Genomic DNA, 18123 nt, shown 5'->3' with positions numbered 1-18123 from the left:
ACAATATATTTGTAATAATAAACGTGATTTCTACCAATATGTTACCTGGCACCTTTCTGGAGGGGGTTCATTTTCTTTCATTCTGGAGTAGAATTTCCTTTTGAAAAGTCACCAGAACTGAGCACCCTGTCACATACAGTGGAGTCATTAAAACTTTTTTTTCAACCATTCCACAACTTTCTTGTTAACAAACTATAGTTTTGGTGAGTCGGTTAGGACACCTACTTTGTGCGTGACACAAGTCATTTTTCCAACAATTGTTTAATGACAGGTTATTTCACTTAGAATTCACTCATAATTCCAGTGGGTCAGAAGTTTACAAGCTTCTGATAGGCTAATTAACCTCATTTGAGTCAATTGTAGGTGTACCTGTGGATGTATTTCAAGGCCTACCTTCAAACTGAGTGCCTCTTTGCTTGACATCATGGGAAAATCAAAAGAAATCAGCCAAGACCTCAGAAGAATTTGTAGACCTTCACAAGTCTGGTTCATCATTGGGAGCAATTTCCAAACGCCTGAATGTACCACGTTCATCTGTACAAACAATAGTACGCAAGTATAAACTCCATGGGACCACGCAGCCGTCATACCGCTCAGGAAGGAGACGCATTCTGTCTCCTAGAGATGAACGTACTTTGGTGTGAAAAGTGCAATTCAATCCCAGAACAACAGCAAAGGACCTTGTGAAGATGCTGGAGGAAACAGGTACAAAGTATCTATATCCACAGTAAAATGAGTCCTATATCGACATTACCTTGAAAGGCCACTCAGCAGGAAGAAGCCACTGCTCCAAAACCGCCATAAAAAAGCCAGACTACGGTTTGCAACTGCACATGGGGACAAAGATCGTACTTTTTGGAGAAATGTCCTCTGGTCTGATGAAACAAAAATAGAACTGTTTGGCCAAAATTACCATCGTTATGTTTGGAGGAAAATGGGGGAGGCTTGCAAGCCGAGGAACACCATCCCAACCGTGAAGCACGGGGATGGCAGCATCATGTTATGGGGGTGCTTTGCTGCAGGAGGGACTGGTACACTTCACAAAATAGTTGGCATCATGAGGAGGGAAAATTATGTGGATATATTGAAGCAATATCTCAAGACATCAGTCAGGAAGTTAAAGCTTGGTCGCAAATGGGTCTTCCAGATGGACAATGACCCCAAGCATACTTCCAAAGTTGTGGCAAAATGGCTTAAGGACAACAAATTCAAGTTATTGGAATGGCCATCACAAAGCACTGACCTCAATCCCATAGAAAATGTGTGGGCAGAACTGAAAAGGTGTTTGTGAGCAAGGAGGCCTACAAACCTGACTCAGTTACACCTGCTCTGTCAGGAGGAATGGCCCAAAATTCACCCAACTTATTGTGGGAAGCTTGTGGAAGGCTACCCGAAATGTTTGACCCAAATAAAACAATTTAAAGGCAATGCTACCAAATACGAATTGAGTGTATGTAAAATTCTGAGCCACTGGGAATGTGGTGAAAGAAATAAAAGCTGAAATAAATCATTCTCTCTACTATTATTCTGACATTTCACATTCTTAAAATCAAGTGGTGATCCTAACTGGCCTAAGACAGTGAATGTTTACTAGGATTAAATGTCTGGAATTGTGAAAAACTGATTTTAAATGTATTTGGCTAAGGTGTATGTAAACTTTCGAAGCGTAAAAATTATCAGGGGGAGGACCCCGGACCCCCTCAGCAAGGAGACTGGAATTGTTCAATCTCACAGTTTAATACATGTACAAAACAAACCTATTTCCCTAAAAGCATGATGGTCATGACTTTCTTACGTGAAAGGGAAGGTTAACTTGGCCTCAGACAATCCATCTGAGATCAGCCATGGGATTTTTTTGATGCTTTATCCCTGTCTCCAGATCAGTCCATGAATTATACTAATGAGCAAACATTCCATAACTGCAGGGGGCAGTAAATCACAAATCTTGTCTTCATACCTGTTCAGACAACACCCTCCAGGGATAGGTAATTCACTAACCTGGTCTTTAAACCTGTTCAGACAACAACCTCCAGGTGGCAGTAAATCACTAGCCTGGTCTTTAAATCTGTTCAGACTACAACCCTCCAGGGGGCAGTAAATAACTAACTTGGTCTTTATACCTGTTCAGACTACACCCTCCAAACAACTCATAGTAGTAGTAGAAGAAGAAGAAAATTCACTACTCCTAAATGGAGATGGCCTCAATGGTGCTGCCCATGCTCTCACAGACTTCATAATGGGGCAGATACAATGATGCAATGTCTATCTAAGTCACCATCTGGTGTGTCCCCAGATGGTGGCCAACCTCTTCCTGGTTCATGCGGAGGTCGTAGGTCAGCATAGAGGTCATGTGAGGAAGAGCAGCACGGTGACCCGGAGACACCAGCCCCCCACCGTCTCCACCAAGTTCACCCTGTCACTTCTGGAACTGGTAGACAAGATGGAGAGGTGTTGTTATTATTATTCATATTAAAGGGAGGAGAGGTGTTATTATTATTATTATTAAAGGGAGGAGGAGAGGTGTTATTATTATTATTATTATTAAAGGGAGGAGAGGTGTTATTATTAGTATTATTATTAAAGGGAGGAGGAGAGGTGTTATTATTAATATTAAAGGGAGGAGGAGAGGTGTTATTATTAATATTAAAGGGAGGAGAGGTGTTATTATTAGTATTATTATTAAAGGGAGGAGGAGAGGTGTTATTATTAATATTCATATTAAAGGGAGGAGAGGTGTTATTATTATTATTATTATTAAAGGGAGGAGAGGTGTTATTATTAATATTAATATTAAAGGGAGGAGAGGTGTTATTATTAATATTAAAGGGAGGAGGAGAGGTGTTATTATTATTATTATTATTAAAGGGAGGAGAGGTGTTATTATTAGTATTATTATTAAAGGGAGGAGGAGAGGTGTTATTATTAATATTAATATTAAAGGGAGGAGAGGTGTTATTATTATTATTAATATTAAAGGGAGGAGAGGTGTTATTATTAGTATTATTATTAAAGGGAGGAGGAGAGGTGTTATTATTATTATTAAAGGGAGGAGAGGTGTTATTATTAATATTAAAGGGAGGAGAGGTGTTATTATTATTATTAAAGGGAGGAGAGGTGTTATTATTATTATTAATATTAAAGGGAGGAGAGGTGTTATTATTATTATTAAAGGGAGGAGAGGTGTTATTATTATTATTATTAAAGGGAGGAGAGGTGTTATTATTATTAATATTAAAGGGAGGAGAGGTGTTATTATTATTATTAAAGGGAGGAGGAGAGGTGTTATTATTATTATTAATATTAAAGGGAGGAGAGGTGTTATTATTATTATTAATATTAAAGGGAGGAGAGGTGTTATTATTATTAATATTAAAGGGAGGAGAGGTGTTATTATTATTATTAATATTAAAGGGAGGAGAGGTGTTATTATTATTATTAATATTAAAGGGGAGGAGAGGTGTTATTATTATTATTATTATTAAAGGGAGGAGAGGTGTTATTATTATTATTAATATTAAAGGGAGGAGAGGTGTTATTATTATTATTAAAGGGAGGAGGAGAGGTGTTATTATTATTATTAATATTAAAGGGAGGAGAGGTGTTATTATTATTAATATTAAAGGGAGGAGAGGTGTTATTATTATTAATATTAAAGGGAGGAGGAGAGGTGTTATTATTAAAGGGAGGAGAGGTGTTATTATTAATATTAAAGGGAGGAGAGGTGTTATTATTAATATTAAAGGGAGGAGAGGTGTTATTATTATTATTAATATTAAGGGAGGAGGAGAGGTGTTATTATTATTATTATATTAAAGGAGGAGGAGAGGTGTTATTATTAAAGGGAGGAGAGGTGTTATTATTAATATTAAAGGGAGGAGAGGTGTTATTATTAATATTAAAGGGAGGAGAGGTGTTATTATTATTATTAATATTAAAGGGAGGAGAGGTGTTATTATTATTATTAATATTAAAGGGAGGAGAGGTGTTATTATTAATATTAAAGGGAGGAGAGGTGTTATTATTATTATTAATATTAAAGGGAGGAGAGGTGTTATTATTATTATTAATATTAAAGGGAGGAGAGGTGTTATTATTAATATTAAAGGGAGGGGGAGAGGTGTTATTATTAATATTAAAGGGAGGAGAGGTGTTATTATTATTATTAATATTAAAGGGAGGAGGAGAGGTGTTATTATTAAAGGGAGGAGAGGTGTTATTATTAATATTAAAGGGAGGAGAGGTGTTATTATTATTATTAATATTAAAGGGAGGAGAGGTGTTATTATTATTATTAATATTAAAGGGAGGAGAGGTGTTATTATTATTATTAATATTAAAGGGAGGAGAGGTGTTATTATTATTATTAATATTAAAGGGAGGAGAGGTGTTATTATTATTATTAATATTAAAGGGAGGAGAGGTGTTATTATTATTATTAATATTAAAGGGAGGAGAGGTGTTATTATTATTAATATTAAAGGGAGGAGAGGTGTTATTATTATTAATATTAAAGGGAGGAGAGGTGTTATTATTATTATTAATATTAAAGGGAGGAGGAGAGGTGTTATTATTATTATTAATATTAAAGGGAGGAGGAGAGGTGTTATTATTAAAGGGAGGAGGAGAGGTGTTATTATTAATATTAAAGGGAGGAGGAGAGGTGTTATTAATATTAAAGGGAGGAGGAGAGGTGTTATTATTATTATTAATATTAAAGGGAGGAGGAGAGGTGTTATTATTATTATTAATATTAAAGGGAGGAGGAGAGGTGTTATTAATATTAAAGGGAGGAGGAGAGGTGTTATTATTATTATTAATATTAAAGGGAGGAGGAGAGGTGTTATTATTATTATTAATATTAAAGGGAGGAGGAGAGGTGTTATTAATATTAAAGGGAGGAGGCAGAGGTGTTATTATTATTATTAATATTAAAGGGAGGAGGAGAGGTGTTATTAATATTAAAGGGAGGAGGAGAGGTGTTATTATTATTATTAATATTAAAGGGAGGAGGAGAGGTGTTATTAATATTAAAGGGGAGGAGGAGAGGTGTTATTATATTAAAGGAGGAGGAGAGGTGTTATTATTATTATTAATATTAAAGGGAGGAGGAGAGGTGTTTATTAATATTAAAGGGGGAGGAGAGGTGTTATTATTATTATTAATATTAAAGGGAGGAGGAGAGGTGTTATTATTATTATTAATATTAAAGGGAGGAGGAGAGGTGTTATTATTATTATTAATATTAAAGGGAGGAGGAGAGGTGTTATTATTATTATTAATATTAAAGGGAGGAGGAGAGGTGTTATTAATATAAAGGGAGGAGGAGAGGTGTTATTATTATTATTAATATTAAAGGGAGGAGGAGAGGTGTTATTAATATAAAGGGAGGAGGAGAGGTGTTATTAATATTAAAGGGAGGAGGAGAGGTGTTATTATTATTATTATATTAAAGGGAGGAGGAGAGGTGTTATTATTATTATTAATATTAAAGGGAGGAGAGGTGTATTAATATTAAAGGGAGGAGGAGAGGTGTTATTATTATTATTAATATTAAAGGGAGGAGGAGAGGTGTTATTATTATTATTAATATTAAAGGGAGGAGGAGAGGTGTTATTATTATTATTAATATTAAAGGGAGGAGAGGTGTTATTAATATTAAAGGGAGGAGGAGAGGTGTTATTATTATTATTAATATTAAAGGGAGGAGGAGAGGTGTTATTAATATTAAAGGGAGGAGGAGAGGTGTTATTATTATTATTAATATTAAAGGGAGGAGAGGTGTTATTATTAATATTAAAGGGAGGAGAGGTGTTATTATTATTATTAATATTAAAGGGAGGAGGAGAGGTGTTATTATTATTATTAATATTAAAGGGAGGAGAGGTGTTATTAATATTAAAGGGAGGAGAGGGTGTATTAATATTAAAGGGAGGAGGAGAGGTGTTATTATTATTATTAATATTAAAGGGAGGAGGAGAGGTGTTATTAATATTAAAGGGAGGAGAGGTGTTATTATTATTATTAAAGGGAGGAGGAGAGGTGTTATTATTATTATTAATATTAAAGGGAGGAGGAGAGGTGTTATTATTATTATTAATATTAAAGGGAGGAGAGGTGTTATTAATATTAAAGGGAGGAGAGGTGTTATTAATATTAAAGGGAGGAGAGGTGTTATTAATATTAAAGGGAGGAGAGGTGTTATTAATATTAAAGGGAGGAGGAGAGGTGTTATTAATATTAAAGGGAGGAGGAGAGGTGTTATTATTATTATTAATATTAAAGGGAGGAGGAGAGGTGTTATTATTATTAATATTAAAGGGAGGAGAGGTGTTATTAATATTAAAGGGAGGAGGAGAGGTGTTATTATTATTATTAATATTAAAGGGAGGAGGAGAGGTGTTATTAATATTAAAGGGAGGAGAGGTGTTATTATTAATATTAAAGGGAGGAGAGGTGTTATTATTAATATTAAAGGGAGGAGGAGAGGTGTTATTAATATTAAAGGGAGGAGAGGTGTTATTATTATTATTAATATTAAAGGGAGGAGGAGAGGTGTTATTATTATTATTAATATTAAAGGGAGGAGAGGTGTTATTAATATTAAAGGGAGGAGAGGTGTTATTAATATTAAAGGGAGGAGGAGAGGTGTTATTATTATTATTAATATTAAAGGGAGGAGGAGAGGTGTTATTAATATTAAAGGGAGGAGGAGAGGTGTTATTAATATTAAAGGGAGGAGAGGTGTTATTATTATTATTAATATTAAAGGGAGGAGGAGAGGTGTTATTATTAAAGGGAGGAGAGGTGTTATTATTATTATTAAAGGGAGGAGAGGTGTTATTATTATTATTAATATTAAAGGGAGGAGGAGAGGTGTTATTATTATTATTAATATTAAAGGGAGGAGGAGAGGTGTTACTATTATTATTAATATTAAAGGGAGGAGGAGAGGTGTTATTAATATTAAAGGGAGGAGGAGAGGTGTTATTATTATTATTAATATTAAAGGGAGGAGGAGAGGTGTTATTAATATTAAAGGGAGGAGGAGAGGTGTTATTATTATTATTAATATTAAAGGGAGGAGGAGAGGTGTTATTAATATTAAAGGGAGGAGAGGTGTTATTATTAATATTAAAGGGAGGAGAGGTGTTATTATTATTAATATTAAAGGGAGGAGAGGTGTTATTATTATTAATATTAAAGGGAGGAGGAGAGGTGTTATTATTATTATTAATATTAAAGGGAGGAGGAGAGGTGTTACTATTATTATTAATATTAAAGGGAGGAGGAGAGGTGTTATTAATATTAAAGGGAGGAGGAGAGGTGTTAATATTAAAGGGAGGAGGAGAGGTGTTAATATTAAAGGGAGGAGGAGAGGTGAGACAAGATGAGAGGGAAATTAAGAGGTAGAGTTATTGTTACTGAATCTTTCTCTTTCTCTTGACAGGTGCAACCCATCGTTTATACGCTGCATAAAGCCAAACAGACAGAAGGTAGGTCTCCACATCACAGTGTAACAGTGGTATTGTTGGTACGCTGCATTAAGCCAGACAGTCAGAAGGTAGGCCTCCACATCACAGTGTGAAAGAGTTTAATTTTGGGACTGGGGGGCAGTATTGAGAAGCTGGGATGAATAAGATGCCCAGAGTAAACTGCCTGCTACTCAGGCCCAGATGCTAATATATGCATATTATTAGTAGGTTTGGATAGAAAACACTCTGAAGTTTCTATAACTGTTTGAATGATGTCTGTGAGTATAACAGAACTCATATGGCAGGAAAAACCTGAGAAAATATCCAACCAGGAAGTGGGAAATCTGAGGTTTGTAGTTTTTCAAATCACTGCCTATCAAATATACAGTGTCTATGGGGTCATATTGCACTACCTAAGGCTTCCACTACATGTCAACAGTCTTTAGAACCTTGTTTGATGATTTTACTGTGATGGAGGAGAGAATGAGAGCTGTTTGAGCCAGAGGTCTGCCAGAGTGCCATGAGCTGATCACACGCGCTCACATGAGAGTTAGCTGCGTTCCATCTCATTTCTACAGACAAAGGAATTCTCCGGTTGTAACATTATTGAAGATTTATGATAAAATCATCCTAAAGATTTGATTCTATACTTCGTTTGACATGTTACTACGAACTGTAATATGACCATTCATCTGAACTTTCGCCTGGACTTGCCGGCGCGTCGTTAGTTTGGATTGTGTTCTAAACGCGCAAACAAAAGGAGGTATTTGGACATAAATTATGTATCACGTTCTGGCCTTAGTTCCTTTGTTTTGTCTTTTTATTTTAGTATGGTCAGGGCATGAGTTGGGTGGGTTGTCTATGTTAGTTTGTCTATGATTTGCTATTTCTGTGTTTGGCCTGGTATGGTTCTCAATCAGAGGCAGCTGTCAATCGTTGTCCCTGATTGAGAACCATATTTAGGGAGCCTGTTTTCTATTGTGTTTTGGTGGGTGGATGTTTTCTGTCTTTGTGTGTCTACACCAGACAGAACTGTTTCGGTTGTTTTCGTTGTTGTTTTGCTATGCAGTGTTCAGTTTACATTAAAAAAGATGAACATTGCGCTTTGGTCCTCACCTTCTTCCCAAAACAGCCATTATGGACTTTATCGAACAAATCAAACATTTATTGTGGAACTGGGATTCCTGGGAGTGCATTCTGATGAAGATCATCAAAGGTAAGTGAATATTTATAATGCTATTTCTGACTTCTGTTGACTCCACAACATGGCGGATATCAGTATGGCTTGTTTTGTTGTCTGAGCGCTGTACTCAGATTATTGCATGGTGTGCTTTTTCCGTAAAGTTTTTTTGAAAGCTGACACAGCGGTTGCATTAAGGAGAAGTTTATCCAAAGTTCCATGCATAACACTTGTATCTTTTATCAATGTTTATTATGAGTATTTCTGTAAATTGATGTGGCTCTCTGCAAAATCACCGGATGTTTTGGAACTACTGAACATAACGCGCCAATGTAAACTGAGATTTTTGGATATAAATATGAACTTTATCGAACAAAACATACATGTATTGTGTAACATTGAGTCCTGGGAGTGTCATCTGATGAAGATCATCAAAGGTTAGTGATTAATTTTATCTCTATTTCTGCTTTTTGTGACTCCTCTCTTTGACTGGAAAAATGGCTGTGTTTTTCTGTGACTAGGTACTGACCTAACATAATTGTTTGGTGTGCTTTCATCGTAAAGCCTTTTTGAAATCGGACACTGTGGCTGGATTTACAACAAGTTTATCTTTAAAATGGTGTAAAATACTTGTATATTTCAGGAATTTTAATTATGGGATTTCTGTTGTTTTCTATTTGGCGCCCTGCAATATCACTGGCTGTTGGCGAGGAGGGACGCTACCGTCCCAGAGAGGTTTTCTTGTTTTTTCCAATTGTTTAGTAGCTACTATCTTGTCTCATCGCTACAACTCCCATACGGGCTCGGGAGAGACGAAGGTTGAAAGTCATTCGTCCTCCCATACACAACCCAACCAAGTCGCACTGCTTCTTAACACAGCGCGCATCCAACCCGTAAGCCAGCCGCACCAATGTGTCGGAGGAAACACCGTGCACCTGGCATCCTTGGTTAGCGGGCACTGCGCCCGACCCGCTACAGGAGTCGCTGGTGCGCGATGAGACAAGGGCATCCCTACCGGCCAAACCCTCCCTAACCCGGACGACGCTGGGCCAATTGTGCGTCGCCCCACGGACCTTCCGGTCGCGGCCGGTTACGACAGAGCCTGGGCGGGGAACCCAGAGTCTCTGGTTGCACAGCTGGCGCTGCAGTACAGCGCCCTTCACCACTGCGCCACCCGGGAGGCCCCAGAGAGGTTTTAACAGTGATATTGTTGGTATTGCCATGATATGTGTGTGTTTGCTTGTATGTGTAGGAGCCAGGTGTGTTTGAGACGGAGATGGTCGGCAGTCAGCTGAGATATTCTGGTATCTTGGAGACCATCAGGATCCGGAGAGAGGGTTACCCTGTTAGACTGGCCTTCAACATCTTCCTGTTCAGGTAAAACACCCTGTTAGACTGGCCTTCAACGTCTTTCTGTTCAGGTAACACACACACACCCTCTAACCCTGCCCCTATCTCAGGTATCAGTCCCTGGTGGGGACAGCCTCCTCTAACCTGTGTGTTTGTGTGTGTCAGGTATCAGTCTCTGGTGGGGACAGCCTCCTCTAACCTGTGTGTTTGTGTGTGTCAGGTATCAGTCCCTGGTGGGGACAGCCTTCTCTAACCTGTGTGTTTGTGTGTGTCAGGTATCAGTCCCTGGTGGGGACAGCCTCCTCTAACCTGTGTGTTTGTGTGTGTCAGGTATCAGTCCCTGGTGAGGACAGCCTCCTCTAACCTGTGTGTTTGTGTTGTTCAGGTATCAGTCCCTGGTGGGGACAGCCTTCTCTAACCTGTGTGTTTGTGTGTGTCAGGTATCAGTCCCTGGTGGGGACAGCCTCCTCTAACCTGTGTGTTTGTGTGTGTCAGGTATCAGTCTCTGGTGGGGACAGCCTCCTCTAACCTGTGTGTTTGTGTTGTTCAGGTATCAGTCCCTGGTGGGGACAGCCTCCTCTAACCTGTGTGTTTGTGTGTGTCAGGTACAAGTCTCTGGTGGGTGTGAAGCAGCCTCCTCTAACCTGTGTGTTTGTGTGTGTCAGGTACAAGTCTCTGGTGGGTGTGAAGCAGCCTCCTCTAACCTGTGTGTTTGTGTGTGTCAGGTACAAGTCTCTGGTGGGTGTGAAGCAGCCTCCTCTAACCTGTGTGTTTGTGTGTGTCAGGTACAAGTCTCTGGTGGGTGTGAAGCAGCCTCCTCTAACCTGTGTGTTTGTGTGTGTCAGGTACAAGTCTCTGGTGGGTGTGAAGCAGCCTCCTCTAACCTGTGTGTTTGTGTGTGTCAGGTACAAGTCTCTGGTGGGTGTGAAGCAGCCTCCTCTAACCTGTGTGTTTGTGTGTGTCAGGTACAAGTCTCTGGTGGGTGTGAAGCAGCCTCCTCTAACCTGTGTGTTTGTGTGTGTCAGGTACAAGTCTCTGGTGGGTGTGAAGCAGCCTCCTCTAACCTGTGTGTTTGTGTGTGTCAGGTATCAGTCTCTGGTGGGTGTGAAGCAGCCTCCTCTAACCTGTGTGTTTGTGTGTGTCAGGTATCAGTCTCTGGTGGGTGTGAAGCAGCCTCCTCTAACCTGTGTGTTTGTGTGTGTCAGGTACAAGTCTCTGGTGGGTGTGAAGCAGCCTCCTCTAACCTGTGTGTTTGTGTGTGTCAGGTACAAGTCTCTGGTGGGTGTGAAGCAGCCTCCTCTAACCTTTGTGTTTGTGTGTGTCAGGTATCAGTCTCTGGTGGGTGTGAAGCAGCCTCCTCTAACCTGTGTGTTTGTGTGTGTCAGGTACAAGTCTCTGGTGGGTGTGAAGCAGCCTCCTCTAACCTGTGTGTTTGTGTGTGTCAGGTACAAGTCTCTGGTGGGTGTGAAGCAGCCTCCTCTAACCTGTGTGTTTGTGTGTGTCAGGTACAAGTCTCTGGTGGGTGTGAAGCAGCCTCCTCTAACCTGTGTGTTTGTGTTGTTCAGGTATCAGTCCCTGGTGGGTGTGAAGCAGCCTCCTCTAACCTGTGTGTTTGTGTGTGTCAGGTATCAGTCTCTGGTGGGTGTGAAGCAGCCTCCTCTAACCTGTGTGTTTGTGTGTGTCAGGTATCAGTCTCTGGTGGGTGTGAAGCAGCCTCCTCTAACCTGTGTGTTTGTGTGTGTCAGGTACAAGTCTCTGGTGGGTGTGAAGCAGCCTCCTCTAACCTGTGTGTTTGTGTGTGTCAGGTACAAGTCTCTGGTGGGTGTGAAGCAGCCTCCTCTAACCTGTGTGTTTGTGTGTGTCAGGTACAAGTCTCTGGTGAGTGTGAAGCAGCCTCCTCTAACCTGTGTGTTTGTGTGTGTCAGGTACAAGTCTCTGGTGGGTGTGAAGCAGCCTCCTCTAACCTGTGTGTTTGTGTGTGTCAGGTATCAGTCTCTGGTGGGTGTGAAGCAGCCTCCTCTAACCTGTGTGTTTGTGTGTGTCAGGTACAAGTCTCTGGTGGGTGTGAAGCAGCCTCCTCTAACCTGTGTGTTTGTGTGTGTCAGGTACAAGTCTCTGGTGGGTGTGAAGCAGCCTCCTCTAACCTGTGTGTTTGTGTGTGTCAGGTACAAGTCTCTGGTGGGGACAGCCTCCTCTAACCTGTGTGTTTGTGTGTGTCAGGTATCAGTCTCTGGTGGGTGTGAAGCAGCCTCCTCTAACCTGTGTGTTTGTGTGTGTCAGGTACAAGTCTCTGGTGGGTGTGAAGCAGCCTCCTCTAACCTGTGTGTTTGTGTGTGTCAGGTACAAGTCTCTGGTGGGTGTGAAGCAGCCTCCTCTAACCTGTGTGTTTGTGTGTGTCAGGTACAAGTCTCTGGTGGGTGTGAAGCAGCCTCCTCTAACCTGTGTGTTTGTGTGTGTCAGGTACAAGTCTCTGGTGGGTGTGAAGCAGCCTCCTCTAACCTGTGTGTTTGTGTGTGTCAGGTACAAGTCTCTGGTGGGTGTGAAGCAGCCTCCTCTAACCTGTGTGTTTGTGTGTGTCAGGTACAAGTCTCTGGTGGGTGTGAAGCAGCCTCCAGCTCCTGATGGGGAGAACTGTGTCATCATGCTCAGCAAACTGGTTCCCCTCCGACCCGGGGCCTACCAAGTAGGCGTGACTAAGGTATTCATCTATACCTAACCCTCCTACCCGGGGCCTACCAAGTAGGCGTGACTAAGGTATTCATCTATACCTAACCCTCCTACCCGGGGCCTACCAAGTAGGCGTGACTAAGGTATTCATCTATACCTAACCCTCCTACCCGGGGCCTACCAAGTAGGCGTGACTAAGGTATTCATCTATACCTAACCCTCCTACCCGGGGCCTACCAAGTAGGCGTGACTAAGGTATTCATCTATACCTAACCCTCCTACCCGGGGCCTACCAAGTAGGAGTGACTAAGGTATTCATCTATACCTAACCCTCCGACCCGGGGCCTACCAAGTAGGCGTGACTAAGGTATTCATCTATACCTAACCCTCCTACCCGGGCCTACCAAGTAGGCGTGACTAAGGTATTCATCTATACCTAACCCTCCGACCCGGGGCCTACCAAGTAGGCGTGACTAAGGTATTCATCTATACCTAACCCTCCTACCCAGGGCCTACCAAGTAGGAGTGACTAAGGTATTCATCTATACCTAACCCTCCGACCCAGGGCCTACCAAGTAGGCGTGACTAAGGTATTCATCTATACCTAACCCTCCTACCCGGGGCCTACCAAGTAGGCGTGACTAAGGTATTCATCTATACCTAACCCTCCTACCCGGGGCCTACCAAGTAGGCGTGACTAAGGTATTCATCTATACCTAACCCTCCTACCCGGGGCCTACCAAGTAGGAGTGACTAAGGTATTCATCTATACCTAACCCTCCTACCCGGGGCCTACCAAGTAGGCGTGACTAAGGTATTCATCTATACCTAACCCTCCTACCCGGGCCTACCAAGTAGGCGTGACTAAGGTATTCATCTATACCTAACCCTCCGACCCGGGGCCTACCAAGTAGGCGTGACTAAGGTATTCATCTATACCTAACCCTCCTACCCGGGCCTACCAAGTAGGCGTGACTAAGGTATTCATCTATACCTAACCCTCCGACCCGGGGCCTACCAAGTAGGCGTGACTAAGGTATTCATCTATACCTAACCCTCCGACCCGGGGCCTACCAAGTAGGCGTGACTAAGGTATTCATCTATACCTAACCCTCCGACCCGGGGCCTACCAAGTAGGCGTGACTAAGGTATTCATCTATACCTAACCCTCCGACCCGGGGCCTACCAAGTAGGCGTGACTAAGGTATTCATCTATACCTAACCCTCCTACCCGGGGCCTACCAAGTAGGCGTGACTAAGGTATTCATCTATACCTAACCCTCCTACCCGGGGCCTACCAAGTAGGCGTGACTAAGGTATTCATCTATACCTAACCCTCCTACCCGGGGCCTACCAAGTAGGCGTGACTAAGGTATTCATCTATACCTAACCCTCCTACCCGGGGCCTACCAAGTAGGCGTGACTAAGGTATTCATCTATACCTAACCCTCCGACCCGGGGCCTACCAAGTAGGCGTGACTAAGGTATTCATCTATACCTAACCCTCCGACCCGGGGCCTACCAAGTAGGCGTGACTAAGGTATTCATCTATACCTAACCCTCCGACCCGGGGCCTACCAAGTAGGCGTGACTAAGGTATTCATCTATACCTAACCGCTAACCCTCCGACCCGGGGCCTACCAAGTAGGAGTGACTAAGGTATTCATCTATACCTAACCCTCCTACCCAGGGCCTACCAAGTAGGCGTGACTAAGGTATTCATCTATACCTAACCCTCCTACCCAGGGCCTACCAAGTAGGAGTGACTAAGGTATTCATCTATACCTAACCCTCCTACCCGGGGCCTACCAAGTAGGCGTGACTAAGGTATTCATCTATACCTAACCCTCCTACCCGGGGCCTACCAAGTAGGAGTGACTAAGGTATTCATCTATACCTAACCCTCCGACCCGGGGCCTACCAAGTAGGCGTGACTAAGGTATTCATCTATACCTAACCCTCCTACCCGGGGCCTACCAAGTAGGCGTGACTAAGGTATTCATCTATACCTAACCCTCCGACCCGGGGCCTACCAAGTAGGAGTGACTAAGGTATTCATCTATACCTAACCCTCCGACCCGGGGCCTACCAAGTAGGCGTGACTAAGGTATTCATCTATACCTAACCCTCCTACCCGGGGCCTACCAAGTAGAGGTGACTAAGGTATTCATCTATACCTAACCCTCCGACCCGGGGCCTACCAAGTAGGAGTGACTAAGGTATTCATCTATACCTAACCCTCCTACCCAGGGCCTACCAAGTAGGCGTGACTAAGGTATTCATCTATACCTAACCCTCCTACCCGGGGCCTACCAAGTAGGCATGACTAAGGTATTCATCTATACCTAACCCTCCGACCCGGGGCCTACCAAGTAGGCGTGACTAAGGTATTCATCTATACCTAACCCTCCGACCCGGGGCCTACCAAGTAGGCGTGACTAAGGTATTCATCTATACCTAACCCCCCCTAGCCCTCCTACCCGGGGCCTACCAAGTAGGAGTGACTAAGGTATTCATCTATACCTAACCCCCCCTAGCCCTCCTACCCGGGGCCTACCAAGTAGGAGTGACTAAGGTATTCATCTATACCTAACCCCCCCTAGCCCTCCTACCCAGGGCCTACCAAGTAGGAGAGACTAAGGTATTCATCTATACCTAACCCTCCTACCCGGGGCCTACCAAGTAGGCGTGACTAAGGTATTCATCTATACCTAACCCTCCGACCCGGGGCCTACCAAGTAGGAGTGACTAAGGTATTCATCTATACCTAACCCTCCGACCCGGGGCCTACCAAGTAGGCGTGACTAAGGTATTCATCTATACCTAACCGCTAACCCTCCTACCCGGGGCCTACCAAGTAGGCGTGACTAAGGTATTCATCTATACCTAACCCTCCTACCCAGGGCCTACCAAGTAGGCGTGACTAAGTTATTCATCTATACCTAACCCTCCGACCCGGGGCCTACCAAGTAGGCGTGACTAAGGTATTCATCTATACCTAACCCTCCGACCCGGGGCCTACCAAGTAGGCGTGACTAAGGTATTCATCTATACCTAACCCTCCTACCCGGGGCCTACCAAGTAGGCGTGACTAAGGTATTCATCTATACCTAACCCTCCTACCCGGGGCCTACCAAGTAGGCGTGACTAAGGTATTCATCTATACCTAACCCTCCTACCCGGGGCCTACCAAGTAGGCGTGACTAAGGTATTCATCTATACCTAACCCTCCTACCCGGGGCCTACCAAGTAGGTGTGACTAAGGTATTCATCTATACCTAACCCTCCTACCCGGGGCCTACCAAGTAGGCGTGACTAAGGTATTCATCTATACCTAACCCTCCTACCCGGGGCCTACCAAGTAGGAGTGACTAAGGTATTCATCTATACCTAACCCTCCTACCCGGGGCCTACCAAGTAGGAGTGACTAAGGTATTCATCTATACCTAACCCTCCTACCCGGGGCCTACCAAGTAGGCGTGACTAAGGTATTCATCTATACCTAACCCTCCTACCCGGGGCCTACCAAGTAGGCGTGACTAAGGTATTCATCTATACCTAACCCTCCTACCCGGGGCCTACCAAGTAGGCGTGACTAAGGTATTCATCTATACCTAACCCTCCTACCCGGGGCCTACCAAGTAGGAGTGACTAAGGTATTCATCTATACCTAACCCTCCTACCCAGGGCCTACCAAGTAGGCGTGACTAAGGTATTCATCTATACCTAACCCTCCTACCCGGGGCCTACCAAGTAGGCGTGACTAAGGTATTCATCTATACCTAACCCTCCTACCCGGGGCCTACCAAGTAGGCGTGACTAAGGTATTCATCTATACCTAACCCTCCTACCCGGGGCCTACCAAGTAGGCGTGACTAAGGTATTCATCTATACCTAACCCTCCGACCCGGGGCCTACCAAGTAGGCGTGACTAAGGTATTCATCTATACCTAACCCTCCGACCCGGGGCCTACCAAGTAGGCGTGACTAAGGTATTCATCTATACCTAACCCTCCTACCCGGGGCCTACCAAGTAGGCGTGACTAAGGTATTCATCTATACCTAACCCTCCTACCCGGGGCCTACCAAGTAGGCGTGACTAAGGTATTCATCTATACCTAACCCTCCTACCCGGGGCCTACCAAGTAGGAGTGACTAAGGTATTCATCTATACCTAACCCTCCTACCCAGGGCCTACCAAGTAGGTGTGACTAAGGTATTCATCTATACCTAACCCTCCGACCCGGGGCCTACCAAGTAGGCGTGACTAAGGTATTCATCTATACCTAACCCTCCGACCCGGGGCCTACCAAGTAGGCGTGACTAAGGTATTCATCTATACCTAACCCTCCGACCCGGGGCCTACCAAGTAGGCGTGACTAAGGTATTCATCTATACCTAACCCACCTACCCGGGGCCTACCAAGTGGGCGTGACTAAGGTATTCATCTATACCTAACCCTCCGACCCGGGGCCTACCAAGTAGGCGTGACTAAGGTATTCATCTATACCTAACCCTCCGACCCGGGGCCTACCAAGTAGGCGTGACTAAGGTATTCATCTATACCTAACCCTCCGACCCGGGGCCTACCAAGTAGGCGTGACTAAGGTATTCATCTATACCTAACCCTCCTACCCGGGGCCTACCAAGTAGGCGTGACTAAGGTATTCATCTATACCTAACCCTCCTACCCGGGGCCTACCAAGTAGGCGTGACTAAGGTATTCATCTATACCTAACCCTCCTACCCGGGGCCTACCAAGTAGGCATGACTAAGGTATTCATCTATACCTAACCCTCCTACCCGGGGCCTACCAAGTAGGCGTGACTAAGGTATTCATCTATACCTAACCCTCCTACCCGGGGCCTACCAAGTAGGCGTGACTAAGGTATTCATCTATACCTAACCCTCCTACCCGGGGCCTACCAAGTAGGCGTGACTAAGGTATTCATCTATACCTAACCCTCCTACCCGGGGCCTACCAAGTAGGAGTGACTAAGGTATTCATCTATACCTAACCCTCCTACCCAGGGCCTACCAAGTAGGCGTGACTAAGGTATTCATCTATACCTAACCCTCCTACCCGGGGCCTACCAAGTAGGCGTGACTAAGGTATTCATCTATACCTAACCCTCCTACCCGGGGCCTACCAAGTAGTTGTTACTAAGGTAACCATCTACACCTAACCCCCCCTAACCCTCCTACCCAGGGCCTACCAAGTAGGCGTGACTAAGGTATTCATCTATACCTAACCCTCCTACCCGGGGCCTACCAAGTAGGCGTGACTAAGGTATTCATCTATACCTAACCCTCCTACCCGGGGCCTACCAAGTAGGCGTGACTAAGGTATTCATCTATACCTAACCCTCCGACCGGGGCCTACCAAGTAGGCGTGACTAAGGTATTCATCTATACCTAACCCTCCTACCCGGGGCCTACCAAGTAGGAGTGACT

The 18123-nt window shown here is 43.5% G+C and overlaps 1 protein-coding gene across 1 annotated transcript in view; it reads left to right on the top strand.

The window, feature by feature from the left end:
* LOC109886807 (unconventional myosin-XV-like) overlaps positions 1-18123 on the top strand; it is a 202711-nt gene that overhangs the window by 67532 nt on the left and 117056 nt on the right. The window contains exons 18-21 of the mRNA XM_031813775.1: positions 2294-2448; positions 7448-7493; positions 9905-10029; positions 12583-12700. Coding sequence (XP_031669635.1) covers positions 2294-2448; positions 7448-7493; positions 9905-10029; positions 12583-12700 — 444 coding nt within the window. The remainder of the gene's footprint in view (positions 1-2293; positions 2449-7447; positions 7494-9904; positions 10030-12582; positions 12701-18123) is intronic.

This window comes from Oncorhynchus kisutch, unplaced genomic scaffold, assembly GCF_002021735.2.
Source record: "Oncorhynchus kisutch isolate 150728-3 unplaced genomic scaffold, Okis_V2 Okis06b-Okis10b_hom, whole genome shotgun sequence".
Classification (NCBI taxonomy): Eukaryota; Metazoa; Chordata; class Actinopteri; order Salmoniformes; family Salmonidae; genus Oncorhynchus; species Oncorhynchus kisutch.
This window is presented reverse-complemented; position numbering and strand designations above follow the sequence as displayed.